This window comes from Amphibalanus amphitrite, unplaced genomic scaffold, assembly GCF_019059575.1.
Source record: "Amphibalanus amphitrite isolate SeventyFive unplaced genomic scaffold, NRLGWU_Aamphi_draft 001075F_arrow, whole genome shotgun sequence".
Classification (NCBI taxonomy): Eukaryota; Metazoa; Arthropoda; class Thecostraca; order Balanomorpha; family Balanidae; genus Amphibalanus; species Amphibalanus amphitrite.
Window position 1 is genome coordinate 223,074 of NW_024882569.1, and position 19,379 is coordinate 242,452.

The 19,379-nt window shown below is 59.2% G+C and overlaps 2 protein-coding genes across 5 annotated transcripts; one reads left to right on the forward strand and one right to left on the reverse strand.

Moving 5' to 3' along the window:
- The first annotated feature begins 52 nt into the window (after positions 1-52).
- Positions 53-4,763, forward strand: LOC122369817 (probable tRNA (uracil-O(2)-)-methyltransferase). Of its 4 annotated transcripts, none has more exons than XM_043344859.1 (7): positions 53-135; positions 948-1,443; positions 2,102-2,400; positions 2,762-2,914; positions 3,340-3,435; positions 3,642-3,829; positions 4,033-4,763. In XM_043344859.1, exons 2-7 carry the CDS (start codon positions 1,218-1,220, stop codon positions 4,673-4,675), a joined length of 1,605 nt encoding a protein of 534 aa, XP_043200794.1. In that variant the 5' UTR covers positions 53-135; positions 948-1,217; the 3' UTR covers positions 4,676-4,763. The 4 variants fall into 4 exon arrangements, with proteins under 4 accessions (XP_043200794.1, XP_043200792.1, XP_043200791.1 ...); XM_043344857.1 differs by lacking the exon at positions 53-135 and adding an exon at positions 305-442; XM_043344856.1 differs by lacking the exon at positions 53-135 and adding an exon at positions 489-751.
- A 494-nt stretch (positions 4,764-5,257) lies between these two features.
- Positions 5,258-18,982, reverse strand: LOC122369819 (transcription factor LBX2-like). Its single transcript, XM_043344862.1, has 3 exons — positions 18,622-18,982; positions 11,678-11,880; positions 5,258-6,624 (listed from the first exon to the last, which is right to left on the reverse strand). Exons 1-3 carry the CDS (start codon positions 18,980-18,982, stop codon positions 6,133-6,135), a joined length of 1,056 nt encoding a protein of 351 aa, XP_043200797.1. The 3' UTR covers positions 5,258-6,132.
- Between the last annotated feature and the right edge of the window lie 397 nt (positions 18,983-19,379).

Here is a 19,379-nt window from a genome sequence, read left to right on the forward strand (position 1 = left end):
TTGTTAAGAGTCATTTATTGCGCCATAAATACGTTACTGCCGCACAAAAATAATGGGCACCGTATCAGTATCTGGGAAAGTCATTACCACTGTTGTGTTTGCGACTCCAGACATCTCGGCTCTTTGGCTATACACGTAAGTACCTCCCTTAGCTTTGATTCCACATTAAGATAGGATCCCACGTTGTTTTTGCTACCGGGTTCACATAAACCGGTTTAACGTAAGACTTGCTGCCCGGCGAAAATTGCCGGAGTAACTGCCCCCTGCTCGGGTATGGCACTAGGCCGACCGAGCAAAAAAAAAAAAAAAAAAAAAAAAAAGGATATGATAGGAATCATAGGAATAGTCAAAACTCAAAATAGTATTAAAATCAAATTCCAGCATTCTAATTAGCAGGCAGCGGGCACTCTTTACCATTTGCTGAGTTATTCTTATCAGTATGGTAAGTAGAGGCAACACAAGCAATGTGTAAAGTTTATTGGCTTATTGCTATGTTTGGAATCAGAACAGAGAACAATATCAACAATTATGAATGTTGTCGAAGAGGGATCAATTTTGTGACAGATCATGATTGCAAACATTACACAAGTGCCACAAATTATGTCACTTTCACAGTGGCTAACTGTAACTGATTGTTATGGGCGGACAGGGTTAGTTGATGGCTTGATGAGCAGGCCTCCTTCCAAGGTGCTTGATCTGGATCCCTAGTTGAGGTAGAGCATTGCGGAGCATGCAAGCTTCACCTCAAAATGTAGGTAGTCGTAAAGCAGGCGATGGCTGTGCACTTTCATCATACTGGGTGCGCCTTGGCCTTCCGACATGCATGTGCCATACTTTGAAGTTTGTCTGGTCTCTCTCATTCAGGCTTCATATACTAATAAGCATTCACTTTGACTGATATGTGTAGGATACCGATTACCAGCTAACTTAATCTCCATTGCCCTCAGGCTGCCTTGAAGGAGCCTCTGATTCCCCTTACATCACTGTCAGTGAAGGGTGGCTCTAAGGCTGGCTTCAGTAGAGCAGCTGAAGTGTTCACACGTCAGACACATGTTGTCAACCGTCGTGTGGCTGCCGCCATCATCTGGCCGCTGCTGTCTGCCAGTGCCACCATCCCAGAGTCTGCTGATGCCTCAACTGAAGACTTCTCACATCATGACATTATCACTGAGGGCTCTCCCCCTGCTGAGAACAGAGACGACTCTCCGCACCATGACATGACCAATGACAGTTCTCCACACCATGACTCGGATCGGCTGCCGGCTGAGGCGGAGCAGCTGCTGTGTCTCCGACTGGGTGTGGATTGTCCATCGGCCGCGGCTGGCAGTGCAGCGGTGGCGTGTGCCGGCGGAGACTCGGGTGGTGCCGGCCGCCGGCTGGCGGTCAGAAAGGTGGTGCCCAGACAGACGGGCGCCGCCGCCGAGTGGGACCTGGTCGTCACAGGTGAGCCCATGACACCCCTCTTTCCCCGTACCTTTGGTACCCGGTGTGTCGGATGACCGTCACTGTGTAGTGTGTGCTGTTTTGAATTACATTTAGATCAATTTGGATACTAGAGTAAACCTTTCCTGATAAATGTGCTAATGTTGATTGGGAGAGGGGAGGGGGAAGAGAGGGTAGGCCAGGGGCGGGCGGGCCGGGATAGCGGGGGTGCCAAAAGGGCGGGTGGTGGACCGGAAATACCTACGACCGAGACGCCGAAGATGAAACGGCAAGATGGCGGGTAATCAAGTTGTCAGCCGCCGACGGTGCCGGGTGCAGACAAGCGAGGAATGTTTCAAAGTCGATGGAAAAGACCAAACAATGGCTCAAAGAAATTGGAAATTTTTAGATCAGCAAAATGAGTCTTGAAAGTAATTTAAACACAACACCTATCACCACAATCGCAGAAAATCCCTAGCCGACACGTGCAGCGTGTGCGAGCTCGATCGCATCTGTAAACTAGTACTAGCCGATATAAGTGATTGTTATTTGTCATTCTTGTTGTCAGCACCTCACAATGGGTGCGCAACAAGAACTCGTTTTTCCGAACAGTATGTGCCTTTGTAAAAACAAACGTTTCCCCTCTCCAACTGTATCGTCTCTGTACCTGCTGTTCCAGACGACACCAGCGTCGCGTTCGTGCCGCTGCAGGCCGGCAGCCGGCTGACTCCCCCGTTCACCTACCGGCTGGAGCTGCAGGCCGACACTCTCCGCCTGCTGGCGCCGGCCGCCGCGGCCGACACGCCGTCGGCTCGCTGGCTCGCCGAGCACGCGCTGCCCAAGGTAGCGCGCTGGACCGTGGACATGGCGGCCCCCGCAGCGGCGCCGGCCGAACCCTCTTTGCGGCTGATCGACACGGAACGCTACGACCGGCTCTACAAGCAGCTCAAAGTCAAATACGCCGCAGAATTCGTTAAGGTGACTCATGGAGAACCGACGGAGCTTGGTGTGCCTCGGGCTGTGGCTGTTACACTCATGTGATTAGTGTATTAAATTTAGGCTTATCTAACGAGAAACAGATCCTATCGATTATCAGGTTGCAGTTGTTCATGAGGCCACGCTAGGTAGCATGTCTGATGTCTTATTTCTCGATCGGTTCTTTTTGTCGGCCTTTACGATTATTTTTGTCGAATAGCCGAACAGTGGAGGCCGAAAAGTTCTCTATTCTTTGACTGTAACGTTCAGGTGGTGCCCGATCATGTATCGCTAGTCGCTACCTCTGTGATCGGTCTGTGACCTCTGTGACACCTATCTGGTCTCCCCGTCTGCTGTGTTTCAGATCTGGCCAGAGCACACGGACCCTGCCAAGTTTGTACACGAGGACGTGGCGATCGCGTCCTACCTTCTGCTGCTCTGGGAGGCGGACCGGCGCCGGCTCGGCCGCGCGAGCAAACAGAGCTTCGTCGACATCGGCTGCGGAAACGGTCTACTGGTCAGTCAGTGGGGCTGAATCGGTCTGCTGGCCAGTCGGTGTGGGCCGTGGGGAGATGAATCGGTCTGCCGGCCAGTCAATGGGGGGGGGGGAATGAATCCAAGATTGATGAATCGGCCTGCTGGTCAGTCGGTGGGGCGAGTAGAGGTTAAACGTGCTGTTGGGTGGTGGGTTGGGGCGGGGAGTGCTAAAACGGTTTGATGGTTATTCGTTGAAGATAGGAAGGAGGGCTAACGGTCCGGGGATCAGTCGGTGGAGCTAGGGATGAACAGGGATCAAATATCCACCTTAGGTTTAACCATGGGAGGATAACGGGAGCTATACCTGCACAGTGGACAGATATGGAGCTGTGGCTCGCGACACTGATATGTGTTAGTAAATGTGTCTCTGTGCCAGGCGTTAACTGTGTTGAGCTCTCCGTCCAGGTGCACATCCTCTGCTCGGAGGGCCACCCGGGATACGGTATCGACATCCGGAGCCGCGGCATCTGGAAGCTGTACCCGGACTCCACCAAACTCCAGGTGGGGGCACTACAATGGCACCAGCCCAGAGACTACCGAACCCGAGGTGAATGTTTGTGTCAGTCTGTGTCAGACGAAGGCCACCTGTTGAACCATCGCGCTGCCTGCAATCGCCAATCGTGTCCGGCTGGTAACTCGCAAAATCCTCACATCCTTGCCATTCTGGCTCTTGTTGCCAACACTCGTGTTTCGCCGCTCGCCGCCAGGTGGGGACGGTGTCGCCGTCGGCCGACACCACTTACCCCGGCTCCGACTGGCTGATCGGTAACCACTCTGACGAACTGACTCCATGGATCCCGGTCATGGCAGCCGCCACGGGGCCCGAGACCTGCTTCTTCCTGCTGCCCTGCTGCCCGTGGGACTTCTACAGCAAATACCAGCGCGCAGACACCAGGTAAGTCTCAGGCGCTCGTATCTAGCAAGCACCGGGACTGTCCTATACCTACCGCGCCGACACCAGGCTAACTTTGCATACAAAATGCAGCTCCGAAAATGCTGCTCCGTGGCACTGATGCCTGGCCGCCGCGTATGCGTCCGTCAGTGCGTGCTAGCCACTAATTCCCCCCCCCCCCCCTCCACCTGCGGTGCTGTCGGCAGGCTGTCTCAGTATGAGGAGTATCTCCAGTACGTGGGCCGTCTATCAGAGCGGTGTGGGTTCGTCCCCGAGAAAGACCGTCTTCGTATCCCGTCCACACGGCGACGCTGCGTGGTGGGTCGCCGCCGGACGGCATCCGTCACAGCCGATCAGCTGCGCGAGCTCACGGCGGCTGGGTCAGTCCCATTCCAGCCGCGTGCCGCGGTACCCGCTGTGCGAAACTGCACCCAGCTGCCGGGCGACACGGCCGCCGCCGCTGTACGACAGGTGGCGCTGCGGCTGGCGGGGGAAGACACAGATGGCGCTGCTGTCACGGTTCTGTCCCTGCCGGAGGTGGCGGCGCTGCTAGGTAGCGACACCCTGCGGCTTTTACGGCAACAGTGCGGCGGCCTGAAGACACTACTGAAAAACCACGCGTCCGTATTCAACGTACGAGGTGACAGAGTAACCCTGCAGGGGGCCGACTGGCTACGGGCCGACCCTTCCCGGCCCGAGCTGGCTGCCGCGTTGAAGACCAGCCTTTGCTGGCAGCACACCAACCTGCCCGCAGGGTGCCCGCTGCCGGCAGACCAGTGCCGGTACGCGCACGGACAGTCGGAGCTCCGCTTTCGGCCGCCCCGCAGCCGAGCCCTGGCAGTGGGCTGACGGGCTGTCTTGATGCATAGGGGTGTTTTGATATGAGGGATACTGACTGTTATTCAGCGACCCGCTGCAATATAAAGACGTTTTTTCCTTTTGTGTTTACTGCGATGAACGCCTAGACTCAAGCCTTTCCTCCCAGAATGTGACTTAGACTTAAAAATGGACCTTTTGCAGTGTTTCGCTAGATGTAACAGCTTGCTCATGATTCAGTTTAACGCCCCAGATTCCAGAATAGTTCTCAGCCAGGCCCGAGTTACCCTCCACAGCAAGTGCTCGGTGATCTAATGGGTGTCAGTAACTGACTGGAAATAAGCCGCGATGAACCATGGCCCATGGCTCGTCGCGTTATGGTATCGAACCGTCCGCAAGACCGGGGAGATATCAGAGGGACTAACCAAACGTAATGTAGAAATGCGGGTTGTGGGAGATCGGTGTGAGACGAAACGTACGAACCGATCGAGTCGTTCCGTAATGGGCGTGTGTCGTGAAGGCACGGACGCTGTGAGGCGTCATGTTGTAGCATGTGTTCCTTTTGAGCACACTTCTTTGTCCATGACTCGCGGGCATTGTTCGCCACCACACACATAACGTTTATTCGTATATTTTCTCGGTTTAAGCGCCCACCTTTCCACTGCCACACACCCGAACAGCGGAAACACATGCATGCAAACTAAGCGATTATTTTCATAATTAAATAATCAACGCAGAACATCGTGACAACAATATGACGCGGACCCATCGGGCGGACACGCACACCTGACGGCCGAGAACCAGTCGCTAAAAGATCCAGGAGCTTTGTACGGCCTTCTGAGGGCCCTGAGCGGGCGAGCCTGCTCGGCGCGGCGTTCAAAGGGATGCGGTCCGGCACGCTTCTGAGCTCGCCCTGGATAACAGGCGCCTGTCCGCCCAGTACAGTCCACTGGCGTTCCGTCCCGTCGTCACCCTCGCACACCGCCTGACTCGCCCGGCAAGCTGATTATGTTCGCGGATAAGCTCTAGTGGTGACTAGCCCCAGGCTGGGCGGCGGGTACAAAAGCCTGCAGCGCCCCGCGCCGACATCTAACGTACATACGACACCCGGAGACGGAGGGACAGTGGGTACCACCGCGCCCGTCCGCTCGGCCGGCCGGTGCCAGTCTCAGTGCTGTAAGTTCGGACTCGGCCGGCCAGGCTATCGACAGCCTGACACACATTCGCGCGCCCACACAGACAGACAAACGGCGGCTCGGTAAGCTCGATCTCGGCACACCGCCTCACACTGAGGTCCTCGGTCTGCACTGATACGGCCAGTTCGAGCCACTCAGCAGGTCATCGTTCTCCCAGCGACAATAAGGCAATGGCTGGCTCCAGCGTCCCACGCAGGCGGTGGTCCATCGCGGGACCGACCGCAGCGCCGCGGCTTCCCCGCGGCAGCGCAACAAACTTCAGTTATTCCACCCGGCCACCAGGTGACAGTGTGCTCAGCTCTCGGCGCACTGTCGGCTCTGCTCGGTCGGCACATTGTTGTTGTTGAGCGCCGCCTCCTTCTCTCGCTCGAACACCAGGCTCTCCAGCTTTGCGATGCCGTTGCGCGGTTTGGTGGCACGAATGGCGTCGGCCGGCGGCGGGGAGCGGGCCGGCGACGCGCTGGCACGGTCCGGGCTGGCCGCCGTCAGCGGGGAGCTGTCGGCGTGGGGAGAGGCCTGTCGGCCGGCGCTGTCCGCCTCCGTCTCGGCCGACGGCGGCTCGGAGTCGGAGTGACGCGGACTCTTCTCAGCAGCGGCGTCACCAGGACCGTCACCAGCACCGGCACTGTCAGTGGTGTTGGCGTCGGCAGCGGCTGGAGCGGCGATCGGAGCGCCCGTGGTCGGGGCAGCCGCGCCGGGCGCCGCTGCCGAGGCGGCGGCCGCAGCAGCAGCCTCGTTCTCAGCCTTCTTCCACTTGGTGCGCCGGTTCTGGAACCAGATCTTCACCTGCAATATATAAAGAGAATGAGTCAGATTGCTGGATCTCGGAGTGAAGAAGAGGCGGCGCAGGATTTCGAGCGGTGAGATGCCCTACAAAAGGCGCTGGAAGAATTTCACTGGCTGGGACAACAGGACGCTGAAATTGTGTTCGGAGATATCGAAATACACTAGCATCCAGGCACACGGGCTGCTAAGCGACCCGGCTTGAAGAGACAAGAAGGCACGTGAGAAGACAAATTGCATATTGTGTACCTACACGTCTTATAACGCGACGCATCTCGAAAGCAGAAGCTGAATCTATTCCGTTTCATGGCATAGTCCGCTCCGCTCCATCCCATTGTGAAGTCAACATCTCCCCTCGTTACGGCTCTCTCCGTCCCATAGCACGGTCCACTTCCATCCTACAACACAGTCCGATGTTCGCTGTCCACTCTGCTCCCCTGAGACCACGAGGGCCTTTCCTCCTCTGTCTCAGTCAAAAGCGACACATTTCACTCGCTATTTGTCGCGTTTCCCTCACAGTTTACATACTCAGCATCAGTACAGCGTCGTTCAGCAGTTGACAGCCAATACCAGACGATGGGCATTTGGAGGATGGAAATTCCACACCAGTTGCTGTCCGTCCCCGTCTCCAGCATTGCACAAGTGGTCGGCAAATTAGTGTGGTATTTCTGTGCCGGCTAATGTTTCCCCTGTGGCCGGCCTGGCTCTCGTCAGGTCGACAGGCACGGCCGACGGAAGTACGGGCCGTGGTGTTTGCGAATCGGACGACGGACAGCGGCCGGTTATAACCAGAACAGCCATTAACCGTCTCCCTCCGCAATCCGCTGCGATGGAGGCCCAACTCCGAGTGGCCACCACAAGAGATTAAGTCGTGCAGCTGTCGTTAATGGTTTAACGACACGGCGAGTGCGACCTGCTCTCGTCAGAACCCGCAATGGTGCACGGAAATAAACTGCCGCATTGAGGCCTCGGGTTCAATCGGCTGGAAATTCGCCATTGGCAGTGGTCAGACCGGCTCGAATCGTTCGAGCACTTTGCACAACAACATGGGGTCAATACGACTTTCCAAACGATCTGGAGTCGTTGGTGTGACGGAAAATTGTTTGGATCTCGGCAGTCGCCACCGTCACGTAAATGATGCTGTTTGACGACAAATACGCTTATCGATTGACCAACAGAATGACAGTGACGAGCGGGCATTTACTTACACCGTCTACTGATCTCATAGGTACACAAAGATCTGTACAGGGTGTCCCATAAGTTCGTTCTCACATTATGTTTGCATGTGAAACAGAGTACATTGCGTTTTGGTATATTTATGACCCCTCAATGTGCTCCCCATTTAATAGGCAAACACATGAATACATGCTGCGGCATGCCAACCGGCATGTTTGGCTGCATAGCAGGCTTAAAGTTAACCCAGACTGACTTGACATGCGCCGTGAGCTCCTCGAGGCTGGAACAGCGCTACGCTTCAACGAGCCTCAACTTCAGCATAACCAACAAATTTTTATGAAATTTTGATCCGATGAGGTGCCTGGCATGTGATCTTGCCACAAACGCCTGTCACAGTCTCCTTGCACCGCTTTTAAGCTTTGCTTGACTTGTGCACTGATGCACTGTCTTGCCTGAAGATGGGCCTACGACCTCCCGGATGCCATTTTCTCCTCTATAAATGTGTTCATACTCGCGGTTCGAGTTCAGCTTGAGGGCTGAAATTCCTCCTAGATGTTCTTGGAAAAGCATTCTGCTTCCCAAAACTGTTTCCGGGTTGCCACTTGTAACTTGATCAACTCCAGAACGCCTATAACCCCACAACACAGTGACCTTGGCCTTTTGCATAGGAACATAACGGGACGAAATGAAGGCCTCCTCCTTCGCCCTTATGGGGTTGTTTTCGGGTTTGGACGGGTGTTTCATCTCGAACGTGGACTAGTTAGTCCAGATGACCTGGTTGATGTCATCAGCCCTCTAGTTTTGTTTAGCCTCAGGCATAACGAAACTCATGTTTGGCCATTTTAAGACGTTTTTGACTGTTTTGAGCCCTCCGGTAAGTAAAGCTTAAGTCACCTTGAGTTATGTACCCCGAAAGAACACTCTTAGACAGCTGGTAATCCATCCTGAAAAGTCTGTTTACCAACTTTCTAACCCTTTGACCTTTTTGATGGCCACTTTGGCGCCACACAGTTTTGGCCACTTGGCTCATTCCTGAGGGCTGGCTAGAAAGAGGATAAACTTGCAGTTATTGACTCCCAACAAATCATCGGCGTCACTTGCTGACTGTGCGTCCAGTTAGCGATGGATATTGGCTACCGACTGGTAGGCCTCAATCACCCTCAATCGTCGCGAATGGTCACGTGCTGACTAAATACTGAGACGTACCCGTATCGGAGACCTCTATGTTGCGGCGTTAGCCGTCTCTGTAGGAAGCGGGCTCTCTAGCAAAAACTATTTTGTCTACAGAAATTAGCTACTGTGGAGCATATTTCTACCAGCCATGGCAACCATGTAAGCTCAGTTACGAACCAATTTCAGCGTGCCTTTAAGCAAGAAAGCCTAAAAACGTAAAATTTAGGTGAGAACGAACTTATGGGACACCCTGTACAACGTGATAGGTTCTCATGAAGCGAGTCGCCCGGCATTTCCACGTCTTTGCACAAAGAGACGACAGGCCACGTCATGTCTGGGCTGGTGCAAAATATGTCCGATGAAAGGGTCCATCGGTCCGAGTGTGCGATTATTTTTGCAGGCCGGAGTGATCGCTTCCTGCGGCGTCCAACGGGCGTTGTCGCGGCGAGCGGCGCGCTGACTCTGATGGAACGTGTTTATGACTTTCATCATTTGCAATCCATTGGGGTCAGCGGCGCCTGCAAGCGAGTCGTGTTCAGTGTCAGCTGCGGCTGCCCGCCGCGCGGTCTGGCGCTGCCCCCGGCGCTGAGAGATGGCTCTGGAATGGAGCGCGCCCGGCCCAGGGAGCGGCACCTCTGAGCGGCCGCGGTGCCCGCACGGTCACGGGTGCGGCCGGCCGGCCCGCAGCGGCCAGCCGGCCGTGCCACCCGGTTCCAGCTCTGGCCGTGCAGACTGCACGGCGCCATGTGCTCAGCTAAACACTGCCGCCCAACCTAAACAAACAGCCGCTGCAGCGGGCAGCGGCGGCCGGCGCGGCGGCCAGTGGTCAGCCACTCCGACTCCGTCCTGCCCGCGCCGGCTCCCCCCGCTACTGCCGCGCCACTCGCCGCGCCAGCCACCCGCACGAATTAATTCTCCGCCCGTATCAGCCCGGCCCGCGCCGGAGGAGGCTGAGCCGACAGCAGGCAGCTGCAACATGCTCGGTCGGCCGGGCGCGCAGGGTCGGCGACAGCAGCTGCCCATTACGGCGCCGGTCGCCCGGGAGCGCCGTCCGCCGCTCGCGGCCATCAATGTTGGAGCGCTCTCCACCGCCGGCCGCCTGAATAAGGCAGGAGCCGGCCGGAGCGGTGGCCGCCGCTCCCCGCTCGCCTAATTGGTCGATAGCGCGCGGTGTCGGCGAGCCGAGGTGTCACCGGCGCCGGCCATCGATCCTCGCAGCGGCACCGGCGCCGGCGGCGGCGGCAAATCATGGCCAGATAATTAGTTTGGTGGAGCGGCCGAGCACAGCCGGCTCGCCTCGCCGCCCCATCCGGACGACTCCAATAAGCCGCTGAGGGGAGCGGAGAACGAGGGCGCGCCGGCACCGGGAGACGCGCCCGCAGCGAGGGAGGGGAGGGGAGGACGCACTTGTGCGGCTGCCGTCACTAATCAGTCACTGGCGAGCTCAACCCGACCGGGGCCAGCGGCCTCCCCCCCCCCGCCCCCCGGGGGCAGGGGAGGGGTCAGCGCCGGCGGCCTCGGACTCATTGGCTCAGCGAGGGTCGTCAGCAGCAAGCTCGTCGGATTGTTGAGGGAGGCCGATGGTGAAGGTTTCGTTGGAACGTTTTAGCGTCCGCTCGTTGAGGAGAATGAGGAAATATTTGCATAACGGATCGACTGAAATCGGTGCTCTGTGGCGCAGTGTCCATCTACATTGAGTAAACTAAACGTTCGACTCTCAGTTCCATTCTGTCTATAATTCCCTGACAAGAAGAGATGCGTCAGGAACAGCGCAATTTACCTAGAATGTAGCCATTTAAACCTACCCACAAAGTTTTACGAAATAAAAACGTTACGATGATTTGACTAGGACGGTTCGGACGGACATGTTCTAAGTTCCGAGTGGCACTCGTAAATGCAGTGGGACAGTCGTCGCAGTCTGCCGTCCGTCGCGGCGGCTCGGCGGCTCACATCAATCTCATTTGCATCTTTAATAGCGGCCGGCGGTGACTGAGGCGGAGGGGGACCGCGGCCGCCGTCCCGTCGTCCCTGAGCGCCGCCGTCGCTAGCGACCGAGTCCTGTTGCCGCTGCCGCTGCCAACCGCCGGCCGTAATTGAGGGCGTGATTGCGAGCGACGAGCGGCGGCCAGGCCGCGCCGCAGTAATTTGTTTGTCGGACGGCCGGCGGCTAATGCGGGAGCGCCGCTACCGACGGCGAGCGACGCTACCGACGCTGCCCAGACGGTTATGTGCGTCTGCTGCGAGCGGCAGCCACGCCCCGGCCGCACGGCGCCTGCCCGCCGGTCGGTCGGTCGGTAACTTGGCGGCGCTCGCACCCGCTCGGAATAATAAAGTGATCGGAGCGAGCGCCGTCACCGCCCGATGGAAACGGACGCCATCAATAGTGGAGCACGCCCCGCGGCGCCGCCGCCGCCTCCGATCCGACGACTCGCCGTGCCCGCCGGCCGGGGAGGGGGAGGGGGGGTGGGGGAGGGGAGCCGGCGAGCTGGCTGTATTGAGCGCGCATCCTCAGTCGCTAATGGGGTCCGACCGAGCGGCCAGCAGGTCCGCTCGGGAACTGCCACCACCGATCATCGATCAACAGGTCCATTATAGAACCCTGTCATGGCTGACGGCGAGCGGACCGGGATGACAGAGGCCGAGGGGCGGCCGGGGGGGGGGGGGGGCAGGACGCTCGGACCGGCCAGGGAGGGGAGCGAGAACTCACCTGAGTTTCTGTGACGCTCAGCAGCTTGGCCATATCCGAGCGCTCCGTCGACGAAAGGTACTTTTTGATCTCGAACTGTTTCTCGAGCTCGAAGATCTGCCGGCCGGTGAAGGTGGTGCGCGCCTTCTTGCGTCTGCCATCGGCCTCCTCGGGAGTGGTGGGACCCGCTGTCGGCGGCTCCTTCCGCTTCTTGGACGGCCGGTCTGTGGAGAACGCCAGGGGTCGCTGGGGTCACACCACGGTCCAGCCGTAACACGCCTCAACCAGCCACAAAACGAGCTCTTTGTGTGGATTAAAGCTTCGATACAGAGAACTAGACATACTCCTGTCTGTCGTTGAACGACGTAAAAATGCAAAACAACGTTAAAAGCAGTAACCTATTTCGTAGAGCTAGAACAGCCTGTCGTGGCATAAAATGATTAAAATGAAAATGAAACAATAGCGTAAAATAAGGTTGAGTAAACGGCGTATCTGACTGAGCATGAGGCTAGCCACAAGTCATTATTCTGCAGGACGTGAATGAAAGCTCCGTGAGACATGACCAGAAAACATATATGAAACAAGTTATTGAGTTCCAGGGAAGTGACGTGCGCCGTTCCTGATGGTAACAAGAGATAGCGAGCGTCAAAAATATACAAGCGCGCCCATTTCGCAGCGTTCTCGGCAAGTCCGACCATAAACACCGGATCGGAATGTCTTCCGCTGAATGACGGGGCGCGCCGTGGAGTGAGCAAGAAACACAAGTCCGGCGCTGCTCTGCAGAACGGGCTGAGAGGGCTGTGCCGGGTCGGACCGTCTGGTGTGTGTGTGGGGGGGGGGGGGGGGGGTACTTAATCGGAACTGATAGCCTGCGTTGTGCTTGACAAGGACTGACGGGACGGTATGTAAACACGTATACCTATTACCTAATGATGGCGGCAGATAGTTCGGCTTTATCAGCCCGGGGCTGTGCTACACTGGGAACCGGTCCGCTTTACATGGCACTCTCCCGTCTGGACTTGGAGCGCCTGACACGGGCCGGAGAGCCCGGAGGTCCGTCTCGTGCCTGTTGAGCGCCCTCCGGCCGGCGGCCGACGCCCACCAGCGCCGATGACAGGCCTGCTAATGTATGCTAATGCCGGCCGGCCGGGCGCCGCCGCGCCTCCCGCTGCCATTACGGGCGCTGCAGCGGCACGTCGGCCGCGCCGGGAGGGTCGCTCGCCACCTCGGTCGGCGCCGCGCCCCTTCGTCATCATCACACCCCGTCGGCCGATCTGCTGATGAAAATTGGGCCCCTGGAGCAGACCCACTGATGAATGTGTGTCGGCGCGGCCCGAGCCACGGCGGCGTTCCCAGCACGGCCGCCGTGACGCACCGGCCGCGACCCGCCGGCCGTTAATGAGCCGTGATCCGGCTTATCATCAGCTCTTTACGGCGTCAGTAATGGGCGGGCCGGTCGGCCAGAGACACGCCGCCTGCTTTATAGCGCTGCCCGCAATGGAGGGCCGTGATCCCGCTCCCACGCTAATTGATCGATACATCAGCGCGGCACTGTTGGGCTCGGCACGGGCCGACCGCGGCCCCGATAACGCCCGAACGAGTTGCGGTCCAGGCGTGCTGCGGAATAATGGCAGCGGCCAGAGCCGCCGGCGCCGGCCCGTGTATCTGCACCGTGCACCGGCGGTGTCGGAGCGGCCCGTGAGATTAGCGAGCCCACCACACCTCAGCTATCGGCGCGGGGAGCAGAGCCGCAGCGGCTGACACCGCCGGCTGGGGAGTTCCCACCGTCCTCTGCGGCTATACCTGCAACTGCATCCGCCTCCCCGCCCGGCCCCTCCCAGCGCCTTCTCCCTCTGTTCTCCGGCTCCTCAAAGCGACATAAACTTCCTTTCCTTTCCCGTTCTCGGGATAACATCCACCTGCTGAGTGCCCAAACCCCCTTCAACATCCGTTCAACGCTCGAATGCTCAATGCCCACGTAAAACTTCTGACGGATGTACTGTGCAGTTGGCGGAAGCAGACCCATGGACCATGGCAGTTTTGAGTCGGTGAGCGGCCAGACCGTGTCCGCTTATTTAGGCACGCCAAACTTCGGCTCATTAATTCTCCTGGTTTCTCTGAATTTCCTATGGTAATCGGATCGGCACGTGCAACAAGCTCTGCTCAGATTTCGTCAATCCGTACATTCAAATCATTCGAATTAAATTACTAAACATCCTCCTCCCAGTCTACCTCTGCCAATATCCGTCTGCGATAGAGACATCTGCCTCCTCTCCTGCGCAGTGACGACATCCGCCTCCTGCGGCGACATCCGTCTCCTCTGCACCACACTGCTCCGAGATCCGCCTCTGCGCTGCCCCGGCGCCGTCTCCCGGACCCTGCCGACCGGCCGGCCGCGACGGGAGGCGATAATTGCTCTCGGCCGGCCGTCTGCGCGCTCGGCCGGCGCCGCCCGGACGTCGACTCCGATGGAGTGGAACATCGGCCGCCCGTCGGCGCTCCCCGGCCGCGCTGACGTCACCGTCCGTCGCCGACGACGACGCTCCATCTGCGACGCGTCGCCGCCGCCCTAATGAGGTGACGGCTGCGGTCGGTGTCGGCGCTCCCCTTCGGCCGGCTCCGGTGGCAGACGACGTTCTGACCCGATTTCGGAAAACTGTCATGTCGCTCACGATCGCCTCTCGGCAGTCGGGCCACTGGCACCAGCGAACATTAGCGATCGCCGATTATCATATCAAGATATAGGCATCATGTTATGGCGCCGATTTTCATATCTAGGTAGATGTCATATTTACTTTGTTTCATTCGTTCTCTCTCTCTCTCTCTCTCTCTCTCTCTCTCTCTCTCTCTCTCTCTCTCTCTCTCTCTCTCTCTCTCTCTCTCTCTCTCTCTCTCTCTCTCTCTCTCTCTCTCTCTCTCTCTCTCCCTCTCTTTCCTTGCTCTCCCAGATGAGGTGATAGGATTAGGTCAGGGTTCCGGCAGCCGTCGACAGCTCCGGCAGCGACCTCCGGCCCCGCCGAGGGGCTGACCTCATCACTGACTGCGGCGGCGGCGCTGCGCTGTTTTCGCCGCAGCTGGCGCGGCCGATCCGGCGCGGCTGAGTCACGCGGCGCCCGCCTAATTGGCCCGGCTGACAAAGAGGCACCGCCGCCTCCGGCTGTTTACATACGGCTTCTGGGTTACGGGCCGGGCGGGCCGGGCGGGCCGGCGGCGCCGCGTTCCGCTCCCCGGGCGCTCGCCGTCGGCGGCGTCGCCGCGCTGTCTCAGCGGCTCGGCCCCCTCTCCCCGCCGGGCTGAGCCCTCGCCCGGGCCGATTTATTTCGCGCCGGGGGCCGTCAGCGGCCGGCCGAGTGCGGTTTAATTTGATGTCCTCGGAAACCTTTGTGATCGTTGGCTGGCGGACGGGCGCGGAGAGCCGCCGCCAAGATGATCTGCCGGCGGTTCCCAGAAGTGATCCAGGCCGACAGCTATTCCCCGGCCGGGCGAGCCGTGCGGTCAGCCGCCTGGGTGGGCCGCGCGCTGCACCTGACGATGTGCGCCCGTCAAAACAGAGCGTTTGCCACAGAGCGGACCGCTTCCGGTCCAAGTGGGTTCAATGGCTGACCACATCCGAGCAATGATTCAGGACGCGGCCACTCACCAGCGCCCGCCGATCGCCGATCGCCGCCGGGCGCTGGCGGCGGGCAGACGCCGCTGTCAGCCGCGCTCAGCCGCCGCCGCCGCCGCCAATCTGATAAATCCGGCGGCAATCATCGATCGTCTCGGCGAGCGCCGACACTCGGCCCCGCCGCCTCACGCCGCCGGCCGCCGCTATCTTTGATAGCCGCCATTAAGTGCGGCCGGGCCAGGCGTTTTTCGGCGATAATTCCCGACGCCGTTCGTCACGTCAGCTGTGTCTGGAGAGGCCATCCATTACCGTTTTTGTTGTCATTAGCCGGTCGCCGGTGGCGGCGGCGGCTGGCGCTGTCCGTGCGTCTCTGGGCCGCCGCGCCCCGCCCCGCCCCCGTGCTCATTCAGCCTGCTACTGGTCACCGCCCCGCGGCCGGATGTTTCAACTCACGGCATCACCGCACCGGGGCTTTTTCTACGGCACAGCCACTCGCCACGCAATGCTACTGCCGTTCAAAGGTTACCCATTCTCCGCAGCCGAGCCCCTGCCTCCGCCATCGGACCTCGATAAAAACTGGCAATCGCGCGCCAGGCCGAGTCGACTCACTGAGCTCGCAGGCACGCTATCCAACAGTCGGCTTTACGGGTGTCTAATTGTAGCATCCCAACAACGGACAGATTTGGCACGGCTTCCCGAGTATCCCTGTCCGCTGCTACCCTCTCGAATGTATCATTAACGGCGGCGGTGTCAATGACGGCCCTCTGTCGGCGGCGGCGACTCCTATCCGGCCGCCCGCGGCAGCTCGCCCGTCCATCGATCTCGGCTATCAGTCATCCCATTAAGGGCGTCATTAGCGGCCGCCGAGATGGCCGCCGCCGCGCCGAAACCGCCGCCGATTAGAGCCGCACCGACGATAGTGGCGCGCCGCAAGCCGCGGGACGATAGCGGCGCGCGCCGCGCTAGCCACTAATGGCTCGAGATGCAAACGCGGCGCAGCTGGCGCCGGCTGACAAAGAGGGTCGGGAAACCGGGCCTGTCGAGCAATAAAAATTGCCCATTGATTACGCACGTCTTGTGCTACAGACACCGATTGCCATCGGATCCCTGCAGCACTCGGTCGGTGTCGGGTGTGCCTGTGCGCGGCCCCGGGGTACCGAGTGACCGCCGCTCGCCACCGGCAGCAGCTGGGGTCGGACTCGGAGTCGGACGGCAGACAGAGAGCAGCACGGCTGTCCGCTACGGTCGGCAGCTGCCCGAGCGAGGCACCAGACACTGCGGGAAGCGGGCCGCTTCCGCCGCCGCGCCGAGGCCGGGGCGGGGGCGGCGGGCCATCTGCGGGCGGCGGGAGAGGAGACGCGCCGGCTGCACCGTTCGCCCTGAGCCGACGGCGCTGCAAAAACTGTTTATCCGCCGGCCGATTACCGCTGCCTGGCGGCCTGGCCAGATCGCATTCGGGTCGGCTCAGTTAGAGGATGAATGTGAGCCCAGGGCAGCGGTAATTACAGCCGGAGCATGCTCACAATTCCGTGTTCTGGATCGATAAACGGCGATCTAATTTAGAAGATCCGAGCCGCGTCGTCGTTTCTTGGTCTGTTCTCAATAATCACATTATTTCCCGCTTCAATCTGCGAGTCGGTCAGTTTTCATCTCCTGATCCGGTCTGCCGCAGATCACCAGCGCTCAGTGATCGCTCGCCCCCAACGGCTGAGCCCGCGCTCGGGCTCATGCTCAAGACGCCGATTCATCAGCCGATCTTGGGACCACTCGACTCTTATACTCCTCTTCTGTGGAACGGGGGGTCTGGGGAGTGCCGCTCTGCCGTTAGCTCCTGCTCACGCCGTGCCCAGCTCTCTCGGCACGGCCGCCGGCTGAGCTGATAAGAGGCGGTAATTTGTCCGCCCGAGCCTCCTCACACCCGTCTTCCTGTTTTGCAAGTCGGCCCGTGCTCGATAAGTGGACCGCACCCCGGCTCGGCGCGGCTGTACGCCACACCAGCCGCGGCTGTACGCCACACCAGCCGCGGCCCGTTCATGCCTCTGCAATCGGCGCGTTTAACGCGGCGCTGGACGGGCGCTGCAGAGCCGGTCCGGCTTGGTGCGGCGGCCGTGCGCGATGGTCCGTGTCTGCGCCTGGACAGTGTCAGCCGGCGGGCCGCTCGTTACCGCCGGCCAGCGACTAATGACTGCTCGACCGGCTCCACCAGCCGGACACGACCGCCGGCAGGCGCTCTCGACATTCTGCAGTCATCGCCGGCCCAGGCGCGCGGTGGTTTGCATCAGACGGTCGCTCGGAGCAGCTCTCCAGCCATCGCCGTTAGTTATTGACAGCGATATCCGGAGGTGACGCCAGCTTCCGACTGACAGAGCGCAGCTGCGCGCCGCCGCCTCTCGCCAGGGCAGCGCTCGTGATGGAAAGCGCCGACTGGAAGTCGCGGCGACGGACAGTCACAGATGCGGCGAAATCACCGGTGATCTGCTCTCTCCTCATTCCCTCTCTCCCCGCTCGTGTGATCGTGGGTGTGATGGTTAATCCCGCCCAGTGGGATGAGCCATCGGACAAAACCAGCGACCCATGCCTTATCCTCATTTCCCACACGCTATAAACAGGGGCGCTATAAATCCAACAATGCACTGCACTGGCGAGACTCAACACGACATCCTTAGCCGGCAAGTAGTCCCTGGTCCCATTCGGTATTCTCTAACGCATTTTAGAAACTAAGACTTTGTTACTATACTTAGAGAAAAGAAATAGAACTGAAGCGGGCCAAGATCAGATGAGTGAGCTCACAGCGCCGACAAGGAAGTGAACAACAGGAAAACTGAAAAATGAGGCGAGAAGAAATAACGATCGAGACTGGAATTTCCGTGCCCCAAATCCCGCGAATCTTGCACACAAATCGCTATTCGTTCGACAGATTATGCGCTTTTTGGCAGAGGCCATTATGCCTTAAATCACTTGGCAGCGGAAACTCCCAGGATTAGTGGCGGTGCTGCATGTCTGGGCGACAGGGGAGCCCGACTGCACTCGGAGCTCAATCTGGGACCATAAATATCGGGCTTCGCGGCTCCGAAACGTGACAAGCATCACCAGATCATAACTTGATTCTCGTCACAGATTTCCAAGTTGGCGAGTTCTGTGAAGCGGCCGCCGCTCTCAGTCCGGACTGCAATGGCCGGCCGGCGGGCGGCCGGGCACAAAGGCGGCCGGGTCATCTCTGTCGTCGCCGGCGGGCCTCTGGCGGTCGCTGGAGCGCCGGCGAGTGGACACAGACGCGCCGCCGGCCGGTCCGAGCCGCTCTGCTTATTGCCCCGACTCGGTGACCTGCAACCCAAACAAACCGGCGCGGCGCGCTCACCTTTGCGGCTGCCCTTGCCGGCTGGCTTGGAGTCGGCAACCTCTGCGGCCTCGGGGGCCGGCTGGTGCGCGCCGTCGCCGTCGCCGGTCGCGCCGCGCACCGTCAGGTTCAGCGGCTCCTCCCCGTCATCAGCGACGGCTGCCGGCGCGCCGAACAGGCCGAACGCCGGCGGCCGCGCCAGGCCCAGGATGTTGTTGATGAAGAAGGGCGTGTAAGCCTGCGTGGCCGAGCCGAGGTGGGCGGGCCACAGCGGCCGGCCCGGCGCCGGCGGCGGCGGCAGCTGGGCGGCGGCGCGGCTCGACACCACCCCGCCGCCGCCGCCGCCGCCCTCCGAACACTCGGACGCCGTCGTCGTAGTCATTTCTGCCGGAGAAAAAAAAACCGTGGTTGTGATGACTGCACGGCCCAGACCACACTCGCACTACAGACAACACCAGACACAACTACAAGCCGCCCACATAAGCCGCTGCTACCGAGAAGGCTGCCACGAGCCCAGCCCCATTAGTTGACGATTATGGTTTTTACAACTCGGATGACGCTTGCCTTGGTTTGATATCCTTTAGCTTGTCGTATTTCATGAGGCGAGTCAAACCACAAGAAGTCATTCAAAGAATTTAAACATACCGAGGCTAGACTAGAAATCTTCATCCTTCCTGGAAATTGCAATAAATTATTCCATTCGTAAAATAAAGCCATGGGCCATGGCGTGGTGGGAGTGTGCGTAAAAGGCACGCCCGTATAAGGAAAATTGAGCAATT